This window comes from Eublepharis macularius, chromosome 2 (assembly GCF_028583425.1).
Source record: "Eublepharis macularius isolate TG4126 chromosome 2, MPM_Emac_v1.0, whole genome shotgun sequence".
NCBI classification, from domain to species: Eukaryota; Metazoa; Chordata; class Lepidosauria; order Squamata; family Eublepharidae; genus Eublepharis; species Eublepharis macularius.
The window spans coordinates 87,880,479-87,897,820 of NC_072791.1; the positions used below are offsets into that span (position 1 = coordinate 87,880,479).

The window sequence follows — 17,342 nt, forward strand, 5'->3', positions numbered from 1 at the left end:
CTCCTCTCTTCTTCCATACATTAACAACAACTTTCCAGTCTAAAGACAAATATGATTTTAGCAGTTACAATTATATCATCTTAAACTTAGATTAGAATCTCTGTGATTACATTAACTACTTGCTTTATAAGTTGTTTGCTACCTGCATGGGAAGTTGTAAATTCTGAATTTTATATCCAATTCTTTTAAAATAAAACATACCTGGGGAATTGTAGATGTGGAATTACGTGTATTTTAATATTGGGGGCTAATACATGTTCTTTTCTGTCTCTCCCCTTTTTTCTTTCAGACTATTGAAGCTCCTGAAGGACCAACACCAAATAAATTATGAATGTTGAACAAGATGACCTTACATCCACAGCAGATAATGATAGGTCCTAGGTTTAACAGGGCCCTATTTGACCCCTTGCTTGTGGTGCTACTGGCTCTTCAACTTCTTGTGGTGGCTGGTTTGGTTAGAGCTCAGACTTGCCCTTCTGTTTGTTCCTGTAGTAACCAATTCAGCAAAGTAATTTGTGTGAGGAAGAATCTGAGAGAGGTCCCTGATGCCATCTCTACCAATACACGGTTATTGAATCTCCACGAGAACCAGATCCAAATCATTAAAGTGAATAGTTTCAAACACCTGAGGCATCTCGAAGTCTTACAGCTGAGCAGGAATCACATTAGAACAATAGAAATAGGGGCTTTCAATGGTCTGGCTAATCTCAATACTTTGGAACTCTTTGACAATCGTCTTAGCACCATTCCAAATGGGGCTTTTGTGTACTTGTCCAAACTAAAGGAGCTTTGGTTGCGAAACAACCCCATTGAGAGTATCCCTTCTTATGCTTTTAATAGAATCCCTTCTCTACGAAGGCTGGATTTGGGGGAATTAAAAAGGCTTTCGTATATCTCAGAAGGTGCCTTTGAAGGTTTATCCAATTTGAGGTACTTGAACCTTGCTATGTGTAACCTTCGAGAGATTCCTAATCTCACACCACTTGTAAAGCTGGATGAGCTAGATCTTTCTGGGAACCACTTAACTTCTATCAAGCCAGGGTCCTTTCAAGGGTTAATGCATCTTCAGAAACTGTGGCTGATCCAATCCCAGATTCAAGTGATTGAAAGGAATGCTTTTGATAACCTTCAGTCTCTAGTAGAGATCAATCTGGCCCATAACAATCTAACACTACTGCCTCATGACCTCTTCACACCTCTCCGTCTAGAAAGGATCCACTTGCATCACAACCCTTGGAACTGCAACTGTGACATCCTGTGGCTCAGCTGGTGGATTAAAGACAAAGCCCCCTCCAACACTGCATGCTGTGCCCGCTGCAACACACCTCCTAACCTGAAAGGAAGGTACATTGGTGAGCTAGACCTGAATTACTTTACATGCTATGCTCCTGTAATTGTAGAGCCACCAACAGACCTCAACGTCACTGAAGGCATGGCTGCAGAGCTGAAATGCCGAGCATCAACATCCCTGACCTCTATTTCTTGGATTACGCCTAATGGGTCTGTTATAACACATGGGGCTTATAGGGTTCGGATTTCTGTGCTTAGTGATGGCACATTAAATTTTACGAGGGTGACTGCACAAGACACGGGCTTGTATACATGCTTGGTGAGTAACTCTGTTGGAAATACCACAGCTTCTGCCATGCTTAACGTAACTGCACAGGAGTGTATTACTTACTTTTCTACAATCACAGTAGAAACTGTGGAACCTTCTCAGGATGAGGCACGGACCACAGAGCAGGTTTGGCCCACAACAGTCATTGAATGGGATACCACCAATGCAACAACCTCTCTCACACCACAGAGCACAAGGTCAACAGAAAAAACATTCACCATCCCTGTGACAGATACAAGTAATGGAATTCCAGGAATAGATGAAGTTATGAAGACTACCAAAATCATAATTGGTTGTTTTGTGGCAATCACGCTCATGGCAGCAGTGATGTTGGTCATTTTCTACAAAATGAGAAAACAGCATCACCGACAAAATCACCATGCTCCAACGCGAACTGTAGAGATCATTAATGTGGATGATGAGCTTACAGGTGATACACCTATAGAAAGTCATTTGCCCATGCCAGCAATTGAGCATGAGCACCTAAATCACTATAACTCTTATAAGTCTCCTTTCAACCACACAACAACAGTTAACACAATAAATTCAATACACAGTTCAGTGCATGAACCATTATTGATCCGAATGAACTCGAAAGACAATGTGCAAGAGACTCAGATCTAAAACATTTAAGAATTTAAAGGGGGAATTTAAAACAAAGAGACAGTTTATTAAAAAAAAATGACACAAATGACTGGGCTAAATCTACTGTTTCAAAAAAAGTGTCTTTACAAAAAAGAAATTTATTTATTAAAAATTCTATTGTGCGCGAAAGCAGACAAAATTATGTGTATTCCTCAGAACCTCTTTTTGCTGCACTTATTTACCCTACTTCTTTCCCTTCCCTTTCTTCTTCCCCTGTCCCAGTCCCATTTGCCATATTTTTGCATAGAACAACTTGATTCTCTAAAGAACTGGTCTAGGAATTTTTGTAAGAATTCTGTTAACGCTTTGGGAATTTTTATGGTGAATTCTAGTGGTGAGATTCGGTCTATTTTGTCTTTTTTCATTTCATTTTCTTCTCATGCCCTTTTTGAAATGGTTCAACAGGGAAACTGATATTAGCAGTAGATTCATAAGAACAATCAAGAAACAACAACAAAAATAACACATCTTTTTTTTTCACATAATGACCTGTTCTGTATTTCCTGGAAGGACCATTCTGTGGAAGAAGAAACAAAAATCCAAGAAATTAATTTTCATGTGAGCATCTATAAAACCCATGATCTTTTAAACAATTCTAGAACCAGGATTTGTAGTTCAAACACTAAAAATAAGATTATAAATAAAATATTGTTGGTTTTTTCTGTACTTGGACACCGGTCATTTTTAGTGTGGCTGTAAGTGTTAAAAGATGGTTCAAAATGTACAGGGTTTCCCCCCTTCAATGTTGGATCCCCCTCTTTAAAAAAAGAAAAAAAAATATCATAAGAGTATGAGTTCAATGTTTTAAGTTTTATCATAAAATGTGAAATGTTTTCTTTTAGAAATAAGGATGTTTCCAAAATTCCTGTCAACAATTTTCTCCCTGAATTTTTTAGACCTAATTTTCCTAGTCTTTTTTCCATAATTTATTAATTAGGAACCCTCTGTTACTTTGGTTATTTCCGGTTTCTTTCCTTTCCTTTCCTTTTTTTGTGGACGGCCATGCACACACAATTTCCCTTAGTTTTGGGATCTTCAAGTTCATATGCACCTTTCTCCACTTCAGTGTTATTGATGTATATGTACAGAATGATAAAACACTGCAAAAAAAATCTTCATGTGATTTTATTTACAATTGTATTCGCATTCTTTCTGAGTGGTATGAAAATGCAGGTGTGTATACAACACACAAAGAAGTATCTTCATGCTATTATACTTAATATCACATTAAGGGTGCTTTTGCAGAATTTTATCAATGCACATGTGCATTGATAATGCAGACAATACAAAAAGATACAAATGAACTGAAGTAACTTGAACTTGCATTAAACTGTGCATGTTCAGGAATTAGTTATAGAAATACTCCTAGTTAAACCATAATTAAGTGGGAATGGAATAAAGTGCAAAGAGAAATTCTGGAATAATATTGGATTGGAAATGGAGGAACTCTGCTCATCCATAGCATATCTACATTTGAAGGACAGTATCCACAATCAAACACAGAACTGGGTGTGCTTAATTTTGTTGAAATAAATTTATTTCAAGGGAGTTAAGTATATTTAAGGGATCTCTTTTCATGTTATGTTGGCAATGTGGGAGCTGCTGCAGGATGATTCTTTCCATGCTGTCAGGGGGTATGAAAATCTTTGGGCAATGCAGAATGAAACCTTCCCATGCTACCATGCTACCTCGGTTTCCAGCAAGTGCTATGCTAGGGAGTTGAACAGCAAAGGGCCTTCCCATATGGGCCAGGGCATGTAGTGCACTGTTCATGCTGCAGGAGCTCATATGCAACTGCCATAAGATAAAAAAGGACTTTTTGTAAAGGATTGTTGCCTTTCTCTCTGCAAAATAAAGGGGATTTCCCCCTTATCCACATAACTCTGCAAGTGCTTTTCAGAATAAAAGGAGGGTTCAGGTTTCACATGGCTGGCTCTATAATGCTGGAAGTTTTGCTCCTATTACTTCTTAGTGCTCATAAAGTTAATATCCTTTACAGAAGTTCTCAGTCCCATTTATTTTGATTGTATGAAAGCACTCATAGCTATAAACTTGAAAGATATTTAACTACACAACTCAATTAAAATATGCCTGAACATGGTGAGCTAAAAAATACAATCAAGGTACTGAAACTCTCCAGGGAGCAGTGTTCAACAACAGGGAATGAACAAAGAAATGAAGATTGTCTACCTGATTACTTTGGTCAGACTCAGAGAAATGGAAGAACAAGCAGACAGAAGTACTGCAGTTCCCAAATAAGAGAACATTTCACCTTATGGGCACTTTGCGTGTTTCAGGAAAAAGCAAGTTTACATATTTCCAGAATGTGTTTTGACCTTGTCAAAGCGATGGATAAGGTGTTGTTGAAATGTCTTTTCTATAACATGTGAAATGACCCTAAGCAGATCTTTATTAATATGGGGAAAAAACTTACGAGTCATAGAATCTCATAGGAGGACTTGTTCATTCAGGTGTTTCAGAAAACATGTACCTTTTCATTTCAAAGTGTGAATATGCCTTACTTGTAATACTCGCTAACATAAGTGATAAATAATAATTTTGGAATTATGTTCAAAAACAAACTGCTTCAGTTTGGAAATCTCTGAGCCATTGTGAGTTGGACCCAACCCTGGTGCAAAGATGCCCATACAAATCCCTGCCTCAGTGAAGGAGCTGTCATTCTATTTCTCACTGGCCTCTGCCTTGCACATTTGACCCAGTAAGAGATGCACACTATAAGGCCAGTAATGTTTCTCTGTCAGGATGCATCTCTGACCCTGATGAAGGAAATTTGAAATTTGTAACGTTGTCCTCACCTTTTAAAAGACTTTACTACTTTTTACCATCTCCTCACAGAAGAGAAGCTTTCAGCAGCTTAATTAATTAAAAATGTTATATCTCGACAGCAGTACCAGCAAAGTCTTGTTGAATGCTATAAACTATGGAATTAAAGAAACATGAGCCAAGAGGAAGAAATGGGTATTCTTACATAGACAAGCAACTCCTTTTAAGTAAGATAATCAATTAAATGATCTAGGTGTATTGTTATGAACAAGAATGCAAAAAAAGACATGCTTATTGTCAAAAGAACAAAATATGTTAATTATAGAAAGACATTAAGGACTAGAATAAGAGAATAAAAAAAAGAGGTAATGTATGCTTTGAGTCTGTGGAATATGATACCACAGGGCCCTTTATAATTCACCAGGACTATACTTAGTTCCAGTTCTATATGCTTCAATAAACATTAGGAATAGGCTTAACAGGAACTGAAAGAAGGAAATGAACTCCTTGAGAAACTTGAGTCCTATCCCTTTACAGACAAAAGTAATGGTTGGCAGTTGGTTGCCAGTGTTGTCCCTCACACTGTGGACTATCTTGGGAGGGGCAGATCCCATGATTCAAGAGGCTGTATGGTGGCTTGTTGAGAAAGTACACAATTTTGCTTACAGAGGAAGTCAGGTTTATCTTCTGGCATTTCTAGTTAAATTGTCTTTCATAGGAGGTGTTGGGAAAGACCTTTCACTTTCTAAGACCATGGAGGACTACTGACAGTCAGAGTAAGTAAGATGAACCAATTGTTCTGTCTTCATGTAAAACTATTTTTGTTCACTGAGTGTTTATGCTCCTGAAATTAAGGCAATTTGCAAAAGAAGGCTAACCTGTGTGAAATCACTGCAGTTCTGTGACAATGCCCAAGCAGCCCTGACATTTAAAATTGACATCTTCAGACATAGCATGTGAGCAGTACTGAAGAATGAATTTCATTTCAATTCACTGATTCATCTGTTAAATTCATTTAATTGATTCATTTGTTTATTTCAGATTGGAGTAGTAATAAAAGAAATTCTACACGACAGATGAAAAAAATAATTGTTTGGTAACTGTTTTATATATTTTATTATGACATGAAGTACAGTAGTTAAAAGATACTCACATCACTTTAAATAGACTACATTCAAGTAGTACCTGGCAAAATGATGCATTGTAACTTTATTTTCTGAAGGATATTTATGACATAATACACAGCATACTGTGTAACAGTGATTGACGAATTAAAATCTGCAATTCAGGGGGAAATAATATGGAGAGAAGATACTCCTACTTTTTTCTGTTTCCTTCTCATTGGTTATAGGAGGATGCCTGTCCTTTTCACTTCCCAAACATTTGGGTGGGGAAGAGAAAAATAAGTGGGGTCTGTGTGCTACCCTCTGGCAAAGGTAGCTTGCAACCAAAGTGTGTGAACAAAACTTTTCTATCTTCTGTATGCCTTCAAAGGTACTAAACTAATTTAAGTACCAAAATTTTAACCAAAAACCACAACGTGAAAGAAGTATAGGGAATCACTTTTACCTTCTACTGATCCATTATACGTATCTTTTATTTAATATTTTCTTTCCAACATTGGGTAAAGTTAAAGTCATTTTTAAAGTCATTTCAATAAGGATGTTGAAAGTTCCAATTTAATGACATCATGGGGAAGGAAACTCAACCATTTGGGAAAGAATAGCTGAAGAAAAGAACAAACAGAAATGGCTTTGTCATTCAGAAGCTGATTATAGGCACTGATTTCTCAGTGTGCATTTGCAAATAATCTGTCCACAATGGTGCCCTTGTATTTTAAATGTAATTTTAGTAAGTATGCATAGCCCCAGAAGTCTATATCAGTGAGTCTTCACCTACAAATATAATGAATATAACTCTCATTAAGACAAAATGCCTTTGATGAGATTCACTGGAAACTTGACAGAATGTATGACAAAAGTCAAGGAGAGAATGATTACAGACAGTGGCATCAAGACCATACCGTTGTATGTGGCAAGCTCTTTGATGGACTTACTTTCTCATATTAAGTGGCTGCAGTATGGGTGTATGAAAATCTAACTGTGAATAATAGAATTTAGATGTCAATCTTCATTTGATCTGTTCTCAAGACATTTTCCTTTCTCATCAATCCAATTTGTGATTTTCAGTCCTAATTTGGCAAAAGTAGGTAAAATTAAAGCGTTTTAACACCTGCTAGTCACTCTTTCATTCTGACTTGGATACCCCTGGTAAGCCTGATCTTGTCAGATCTCAGAAGCTAGGCAGGGTCATCCTTGATTAGTAATCAGGTGGGAGACCTCCAAAGAAGGACAAGATTGCAAAGGCAATAGCAACCCCCTCTTTTGCCTTGAAAACCCTGGCAGGGATTGCCATAAGCCAGCTATGACTTGAAAGCACTTTCCACCACAATTCAATCCTTACAGGCTAAACAAGTTCAAAATCATGGGGAAAAAATAGCAGTTGTTTAATGAGTAGAGATGGACACGAACAGCAATACGAACAAAAAAAAAGCTACGAACAGCCCAATCTGCTGTTCAGGAACAAGCGATTCATGAGGCCCAATTCTAAATGAACAGGTGGTCGTTGCAAGCCTTGTTCATTGCTGTTCATTGCTGTTCATCAAGCCAGACAGTTTGGCACCTGCAATCAATTCCCTTGGCAACTTAGGCAGGGATTGTCTGAACTCTGTCTGAACTCCTGCTGTTGCCCTGTAAACCCCAATCTAAGCCCAATTTAGCTTGATAGGCAGGTCTTCCTTTCAAGTGTAGAGCTCCAAATTTGTTACAAGGAAGCAAAGAGCAGGGAAGGGGGGGCTCCCAGCTCTGGTTTTGCAGACAGTGAGGGAGAGAGAGTTGCTGTTGGCATTTTGAGAGAGAGACAGGGAGAGTGCATTGGAGCTTGAATTTTCTTTGTGTGTGGTGGGATAGGGATCTACCCCTTCAAGTTCCAGGGCTCCTGCCAGACTCTGGGGCCAAGCTACTATTTATTATTGGTATCTTTCCTGATGCGGTGGGACAGATACAGGGTTTTCTGAATGATGTCTCGGCCCTAGATCCATTTCAGTCCAGGTTCTGGCCTGGACATGGGACAGAGACACTGCTGGTCGCCCTCACGGACGACCTTCGTAGACATCTGGATCGAGGTGGTTCAGCACTGCTGATATTATTGGATTTGTCAGCAGCGTTTGACACAGTCGATTACGATCTTCTGACTCACCGCCTCGCCGATGTGGGGATATGAGCGACTGCCTTACAGTGGCTTGTCTCTTTTCTCCACAGTCGGGGACAGAGGGTGGCGCTTGGGGAGAAATTGTCACCCCGTCACCCATTGGTGTGTGGGGTCCCACACGGGGCAATACTCCCCCCTTTACTGTTTAACATCTATATGCGCCCCCTTGCCCAGCTGGTGCGAAGTTTTGGGCTTGGGTGCCATCAATATGCAGATGACACCCAGCTGTATCTGATGATGGACGGCCAGCCCGGCTCAGCCCCAGATGTCCTGGAACATGCATTTGCAGCCTTGACTGATTGGTTGAAACAGAGTCGACTGAAACTGAACCCAACAAAGACGGAGGTCCTATACTTGAGCCATGGGGGACTGGATTCGGGACTCCGGCTCCCGACCCTCGATGGGGCACAGCTTGTGCCTGTTCCAAGGGTTAAGAGCCTGGGGGTGATCCTAGACGCCTCCCTGAAAATGGAGGCACGGGTCACAGCGGTTGTCAGGTCTTCTTTTTTCCACCTGCAGCAGACCAGACAACTTGTCCCTTACCTGTCTACCTGTGACTTAACTACAGTGATCCAGGCAACGGTCATCTCTAGGTTGGATTACTGTAACTCACTCTATGTGGGCCTACCCTTGTGCTTGACCTGAAGATTACAGCTGGTGCAAAATGCAGCGGCGTGCATCATTATGAAAGCACCAAATAGGGCGCATATTACACCAGTATTGCGCGAGCTGCATTGGTTGCCAGTGGAGTATAGGATCAGGTTCAAGGTTTTAGTATTGACCTATAAGGCCCTGTGCGGACTGGGGCCAGCGTACCTGAGGGACCGTCTCTCCCCGTATATTCCCCAGAGGACTCTCCAATCAGGAGAAAAGAAATTGCTATCAGTCCCTGGCTCCAAGGAGGCCTGCCTGGCCTCGACTAGAGCAAGAGCTTTCTCAGTCCTGGCTCCTACCTGGTGGAACACTCTGTCTACCGAGACCAGGGCCCGGCAGGATCTACTATCTTTTTGCCGGGCCTGTAAGACAGAGTTGTTCCGCCAGGCTTATGGCTGAGGCTGGGCCTCCACTGGCTGGAGGATATAACATCTACTCCCCTCCCTATGAGAGCTGCCCACCACTGTTCTGAAGCTGCTGCCATGTTTAATTGCACTGTTGCACTTTCTGTAATCAACGATATTGCCACCACCAAGAAATAAGTGCTACTATTTTTAATATCTTTATACAATGTTTTTAATGTTTTATGTTTAATGTTTAATGAAATGTTTTAAATGTTTTAATGGTGTTATCCGCCCTGAGCCTGCTTGCAGGGAGGGCAGAATATAAATACGATAAAATTATTATTATTATTATTATTATTATTATTATTATTATTATTATTATTAATAATAATAATAATAATAATTAATAATAATAATAATAATAATAATGCCTGCTCAGGTCAGGTTTCTGGGAGTGGTGCAGTAGGGATCTTGATTTGGATGATGGCTGAAGGAGAGCCTGCTGGCCCCCACGAACAGTCAACCACGAACATGTTCATGAACAGGGCCATGTTTGTGGTTGTTCGTGAGTCCCTGTTCATGGATGGAAATGAACAACGAACATCATGTTCATTTTTTTTCTGTTCATGCCCTTCTCTATTAGTGAGTTTGTTGTTTGAACTGAAACACTGAATGCTACATTAATGGACTGAAACACTAAATGCTACATTAATGTAGAATGGTTGCCCATTAGATTGCCAGGTGACTATCAGAGGTAGAAGGCTGAAGCAGAAAAGAAGTTGAAGGGGATGACTATGAATCACACTGTGCAGGAAACGCAACGAATGTAATTCTTAGCAGTCTCCCAGAAGTACTTTGCAAACCTAATTTCTTCTATATCCTGAAAAAGAGTATCAACACTAGAAGAATTTATTTAAAATGAAATAAAGAGATTTCCTATGTCCAGTTTTTTTGGTTATTTATCATTACAAATAAACTGCAGCAGGGCTTGTTTTGAGGGGGAACGTTCTGGGACGCTGTTTCAGAAGCTCTAGAATCGCCCATGTGATTCCTTCCTCCTTCAGCCCTGCAGGTTCAGCAGAGGATTCTTAGCTGCTTTGAATTCATTCTGCTTTTTTCCTCATTCCTCTGTGTGTGTGTGTGTGTGTGTGTGTGTGTGTGTGTGTGTGTGTAAGAGAGAGAGAGGGAGAGAGAGAGAGAGAGAGAGAGAGAGAGAGAGAGAGAGAGCTGGGGCCCGACAGGGCTCTGCAGAGAAGGGTAAGCTGCTTTGAGTTCATTCTGATTCTTTAATTTGTGAGAAAGAGAGTGTGAATGTAAGCAGAGCTGCTGGGCTTTGCAGAGGAGGCTTTAGCTGCTTTTGAATTCACTCTGCTTTTTTCATTTGTGAGTGAGAGAGACAGAGACAGAGAGAGTGACAGAAAGACAGAGAGTGTAAGCAGAGCTGCTGGGGTCGGCTTTGCAGAGGAGGCTTCAGCTGCTTTGAGTTCATTCTGCTTTCCATTTCATTCAGGGGTTTCTGTGTATGTGTGTGCTGCTTTGAGTTCATTCTGTTTTATTTTCATTGGGGGAGTGAATGGATGGGGCTGTGTGTATGTGTGTTGCTTTAAGTTCATTCTGCTTTCTTTTCATGGGGTGGGTGAGAATCTGTGTGTGTGTGTGTGTGTTGCTTTCATTCTTTTGTTGACTGAAGTTGACATTATTATGGTTCCCACAGCTTTTGAAAGCAGATTGGTTCAGTGTTAGTTAAATATATCAGTTACGGTTATTTGTATTAGTTAAAATATCAGTTATTGTTATTCCAGTTTTATGCTAGGAATAGATAGCTGTGTCCAAGTCACAGAAGGCTTTCATCAATATATTCATCAGCATATAGGTGTTCTTATGTCTTAATAGCTGTAACTCAAATGGTTCTCCCCACCCTCAGCTGATTAACATCACTGAAATTGCACTGGACATAAGGGTGTTAAGGAAGTTATTATGAATATTGTTTGTGTGGACATTGGAATATTTATAAGCATTTCACAATGTCACAACAGCTTAGCCATTGGTAAGGTAGAGTTGGCAGGAAACCAAAAAAAGCCATTTTAAACTAAGTATCTAATGCAGCTAAAGATGAGTATCTAATTTTGAATTGCTCCAGTAAAGCAAAACCCTCCCTGAAAATCTGAAAATTCAATATTCATTAGATTAGGAATTTCAGACTCTGTGGAATTATGAGTTTTAGAATTTTTTTTCTGCACTGGCAGAGAGAATCTGTTAGAATTTAGATTTGTGAAATGGGTTTTGGATTTTTGGAGGCCCTCTTTTTCTTGCATATTTTAAAATATGATTCCAAAGAAATGAAATGTTTGGGAAAGGAAGATTTCACTTTTTGTAGAGGATACAGAAAGGAAAAGACCCTTTCTCATAATAGTGTAATTTTCCAAGCTTACTAACATTTATCTTGTCATAATGCATTGTGCTGGGTTCCGGGAAGTGACATCACTTCTGGGAGTGATGTCACTTCCGGGAATGATGTCATCATGCATTTCCGGGGCGTGCACATTTGATAATAGAGAGTTCCACCACCTCTTTTCCCAGAAAAAAGCCCTGAACTGCAGCAATTTCCAGCTAATCAAAATAGATGTAACATTGTGATGTAGTCAGCCTAACAATTGCTGATGCAATCCATTCAACATATTTGATCCATCTCAGAACTACTATTTGTCCAAAATAACTGGATTCATTCTAGAAGACAAGATGTATAGTTGGAACTCCATTATCCCAAAGCTGCTTTCTAACACAGGAGACTTCCATTAGAGTACTTTCAGTGATATTTCTTAAACCATTTACCTTTTCAGTCACGCTCTTTCCCAACTACCAGTGTTTCCTTATTTGTTTTTCTTATTGGTCATATAAGATAAACGTTTTTGTTTTTTTAATAATAAGGAAAAGGGTTACTTCCCACAAGCTCCTTTATGTTTTGGGGTGCTTTGCAGCACTATTCCTTTTGCCTCAGCAAATGCTGCTAAGCACTCATTATTTCTTTATCAAAATGTTGTGTGGATTGAACTGTTACTGGATCACAGTAATACGTAGAAAATTGTCAGTGTGAAATCTCTAATGCATCTATGTGTTCCTGTAAAGAACAGGCTTACAGAGAAAGACTTCTGGAACACTTTTTAAAGGCAGTAAGAAAACAATTAGAGATGCACAAGCTGGGGTCACCAAGAGGAACCATGGAGCAGCCATTTGATTCTCTAATCTTTCAGGGGCTGGAATAAGCTGGTTTATCCTGTTTTCTCCTTTTCCATTAACTGACACTAAGCTAAACTTAACACTATCGGTTCTGAAGCTGTATTCATCAGGCCACTTTTAAGTATCCCCTGCTTTTGGTCAGTTTATAATGTGAGGGTGTAGGCTTACTCAGGTAATATATTGAGTATAGAGAGAGAGACTCCTAGTTTATGTGTGGGGAGAGAGGCCGGGGTTCCATTGTATGACTTTCATTATCCACATGAGAGCCAGCCACTTTACTATGGAAATAGCAACAGCCCATCAGGAAATAAATAATTTTGTTTTCATCCACCAACCTCAAGCAGCAGCAGAGGTTTCTTGCACTTATCTTAGCCAAGATAACAGGGATATCAGGGGTGGGGAGGTGGGCTTGGCTGAATACAAAATTGCACCCACATAGGAGGCTCCAGTAGCTGGAGCTTGTAAATCAAGTTAACAATTCATGTTTGTGTAGGTCAGACGAAATCTATAAAAGGTTTGATGTAGTGTGCTTAGACTTCTTTTTCTTAGCTTGTATAATAACAACAACAACAAAAACAATAACAACATTTAATTTATATACCACCCTTTAGGACAACTTAACACCCACTCAGAGCAGTTTACAAAGTGTGTTATTATTATCCCCACAACAATCATCCTGTGAGGCGGGTGGGGCTGAGAGAGCTCTGAAAGAGCTGTGACTGACCCAAGGTTACCCAGCTGGCTTCAAGCAGAGGAGTGGGGAATCAAACCTTGTTCTCCAGATTAAAGTCCTGCCACTATTAACTGCTACATCAAACTAATTTTGAACTAATGCATAAAATAATTGGAATAACTTAGAAAAGTAGGTTAAAGTTAATGGATAGTTACAGTTTGGGGCATGTGTTGATAGAATATTACTGAAGCAAGAACTGATGGGTGTCTGATCAAATATTGCTACAGGTCAGACAGCTGGTTTCTGTTGTTGGAAGTAGGAATTTTATTGGCTTCTATGGATGATTGAATTATATATTCCCCTAACTTGTATGCTGAAAAGGAAAATAAAATTCTCAGTCTCTTTTTATGTATAACCAGGGCTTTTTTTCAGCCAGAAAACAATGGAACGGCATTCTGACACCTCTTGAAAGTAATCACATGTCCAGTGGCCCTGCCCCTTTTCTCCCCAATCAGTGTTGCTGCTTTCAAAGCAAGCAGTTTTTTTCTACTGACAGGAGGGGGATTCCCCTCCTATCAGCTGAAAACAGCTGTTTCTAAATGCCAGCAGCTTTTTCAGTGGAAGGGAGAGGGAGGAGGGATCCCCTCTTCCTCCCCCCCCCCCTCAGCTGAAAGAAGCAGCAGGGCATTTGAAAGCAGCAATATTTTTTCTTGCAAGAAAAGTGTTGCTGCTTTCAAAGCTGGCAGTTTTTTCCCCACCGACAGAAGGGGGATTCCCGTCCCATCAGCTGAAAAAAGCTGTTTTAAAATGCCAGCAGCTTTTTCAGCTGAGAGGAAAGGGACGTGAGAACTCCTCCTCTTCCTCCCCTCAGCTGAAAAAAGTAGGGCCATTTGAAAGCAGCAACATTTTCCTTGTCACACAAAAAAACCTGTTGCTGCTTTCAAAGACGACAGCTTTTTTTAGCTGACAGGAGTGGGGATTACCCTACGGTCAGCTGAAAAGTGCCTGGCTTTTGAAAGCAACACTTTTGTTACCATTTGCAAATGGCAAGAAAAGTGCTGCCTTAGAGCCGAAACAGACGTGACAAGTTACCTCAATTCAACCTGGGTTTCCTTGCCTCAAGGTTTGACGGGAAGTGTAGGCGTCCTTGCAGGTGCATCTCTGTATTTCTCCTTCCCCTGCTTGCGTGGCCCGGAGCTACATAGCCGCATGTGCTCTGCCTCCCCCCTCCCCGTCACACTGAGCATCACTTCATCTCCCCCCCTCCCTCGTCTGGCCCAGTCCCCGCAGTTCTGGGCTGTGTGGCTTCTGGTGGGGGCCGGGCGAGTGAGGGGGAGATGCAGCATGCTCCAGGAGCCTTTCCTTCTGCTCTCCCGGTGCAGCCCAGTGTTGCTCTGTGGGGGCTGGGCCAGGCGAGGGGGGTGGAGTTGCCTCCCCCCGTCGCACTGAGTGTCACTTCATCTCCCCCCCTCGCCTGGCCCAGCCCCCACAGAGCGACACCAGGCTGCACCGGGAGAGCAGGAGGAAAGGCTCCCGGAGCATACTGCATCTCCCCCTCACTCGCCCGGCCCCCACCAGAAGCCACGCAGCCCAGAACTGCGGGGACTGGGCCAGACGAGTGAGGGGAGAGATGAAGTGACGCTCAGTGCGACGGGGGGGGGAGGCAGAGCACGTGCGAATATGTAGCTGTGGGCCACGCAAGCAGGGGAAGGAGAAATGCAGCGATGCACCTGCAAGGACGCCTACACTTCCCGTCAAACCTTGAGGCAAGGAAACCCAGGTTGAATTGAGGTAACTCATCACGTCTGTTTTGGGTCTTAGCTTCAGTGTGCTCCATAAAGATTCCCGAATTGTTCCCTTCCCAAATGGGTAAAAGTATAACACTCTTAACTTATCTTCTTCAATAATAATAATACTAATCATTTTGATAATCTGTACTCTATCATACTACAGATAGGCTTAGAAGAGTTTGAAAGTATATTATAATAAGTATAATAAGTTTGAAATGAGTAGAGGGAGAATAGATAAGGGGTTGGAAAACTGTTGGAAGTCAAAAAAAGGGGGGGAAAGGGAGGGGGTTAGAATTGGAAAATTTAAGGGAATGTGATTGTAATAAATTTTATATGTGTCTAATCCAATAAAAAATTTTCATAAAAAAAAAAAGAAAAAAAAGATTCCCGAATTGTTAAGGAGCATACCGAAGCATTTAAATAACCGAATTCTGAAGCAGCTTGCCATTTGAGAATTCTACCACCTCTTTTCCCAGAAAAAAAGCCCTTAAAAGCCTTAAAATATAACTTACCCCAGTTATATAAAAACAAAGACAGGTGAAAATCAAACACTGAAACTGAAACGAGCTCTTTTTGAAATTTCACCTCTCCCCCACAAAATTGTGAAACTCCATTTCTAAGGGAGAAGAACATATATCAGATATAATGCTCTTGATTTTAAAATTTACTATTAAGTGCTACTTGTTGAATCAACAACAAAATAATGGTTTTATTTATATAGTGGGTGATCTAGAAGAATTTTTAGGGGGCATTCTCATTTTTCCCTGCCACACTATTTCCTCTTTCCCTTCCCTGGAAGCATCATAGCCTCCCCTCACCCTTTTTTCCTGTTTCCTTCTCTCCTCTCCAATAATCAGCCAACCTGACTTTATCTGCCCCCCTCCCTTCAACTTTCCCTTCTTCCCTCTTCCTGGCAATCTCTCCCTCAAAAAAGTCTGTTCCAGTTGGTCAGTGCTTGGGTAGGGATGAGTTGCAAGTTGGGGAATCTGCAAAGGTTTTCAGGAAGCACCTTATTTCTCACTACACCTTCTCCCCTAGATGATTTCTCTCTTCCTGGCTGTCCCCAATATCCTCATCTTTCCCTGTTTCCGTCTTGCCATCTTATCTACCTACCAACCTTTTTTTTATCTGTCCCCCATTTTCAGCTATATTTATAATTACATTCATACACCACCTTTCTCCACAATGGGGATCCAAAGTAGCTTACACTATTCTCCTCTCCTGCACTTTATCTTCACAATAACATTGTGAGGTAAGTTAGGCCAAGAATGTGTAACTGGCCCAAGGTCACCCAGTGAGCTTCCACAGCAGACTGGATTTGGGTCCTGTAGCATCTTTAGAGACCACCTATATTTCCAGGGTATGAGCTTTTGAGAGTCAAAGTGCCTTTCATCATATACATGGAGTGGGAAAAGATACAAGTCTTTACAAGACTCATTGCAAATTAGAGTGTCAGGAAGTTAGCTAAATAAATGTCATAATTCGCTTGATATTGCATGGGTGCATGTGAAGTGCAGAAAACTGGCATCTGTAATGCAAGGAAAATTCTGTCCTGATTCATCCCTGGGGGATCCATTGTTCCAAATTTGCAAATAAACTCATTTTTAGCAAGCTCACATTGTAATTTTTCTTTGAATTTTTTCTGTTTGAGAACTGCTACTGTTAGGTCAGCGATGGAATGTCTTGGAAGATTCAAATGTTCTCCACTGGTTTTTGAATGTTGTGATTTTTTATATTAGATATTTAGATTTATGTCCATTTATTCTTTTGCAAAGGGACTGATCTGTTTATCCAATATAGAGAGTTGAAGGGCATTGCTGACACTTGATAGCATCTATAATGTTGAAAGATTAACAAGTGAATAAGCATGAGATGGTATAGGTTGTGTTGTTAGGTCCAGTAATTGTGTTGTTGGAATGAATATTGGGACAGAGTTGGCATCTTGGTTTATTACAGGCCCTGGTCCCAGAGTCTATGTCCATGTTGGAATGTGTATTGTTGTGTGTGAGGAGTTGTTTAAGGTAAGGGGTTGTCTGTGGGCAAGAAAAGGTTTGCCTCCCAATTCCTGTGTGAGAGCAATATCATTGTCCAGCATAGGCTGCAAGTAATTAATGATACATTGAACTGGTTTGAGCTGGAACTGTATGTGACCACCAGCAGTGTTCTGTTGTTGTGCCGTTTGGGCTTAACTTGTAGAAAGTAATCACTTGGTATCATTCTGGCTTTGTTGATCTGTGTTCTTACTATACCCAGTGGGTATTGTAAATCCAGAAATCTCTGTCATAGATTGCACAGGTGAGAATCTCTGTCAGAGGTACTGGAGTAGA

General features: G+C 40.7%; 1 protein-coding gene across 1 annotated transcript; it reads left to right on the forward strand.

The window, feature by feature from the left end:
* Positions 1–331: 331 nt before the first annotated feature.
* LRRC4C (leucine rich repeat containing 4C) lies at positions 332–2,632 on the forward strand. Its single transcript, XM_054972435.1, has one exon. It carries the CDS (start codon positions 332–334, stop codon positions 2,240–2,242), a length of 1,911 nt encoding a protein of 636 aa, XP_054828410.1. The 3' UTR covers positions 2,243–2,632.
* The last annotated feature ends 14,710 nt before the right edge of the window (positions 2,633–17,342 follow it).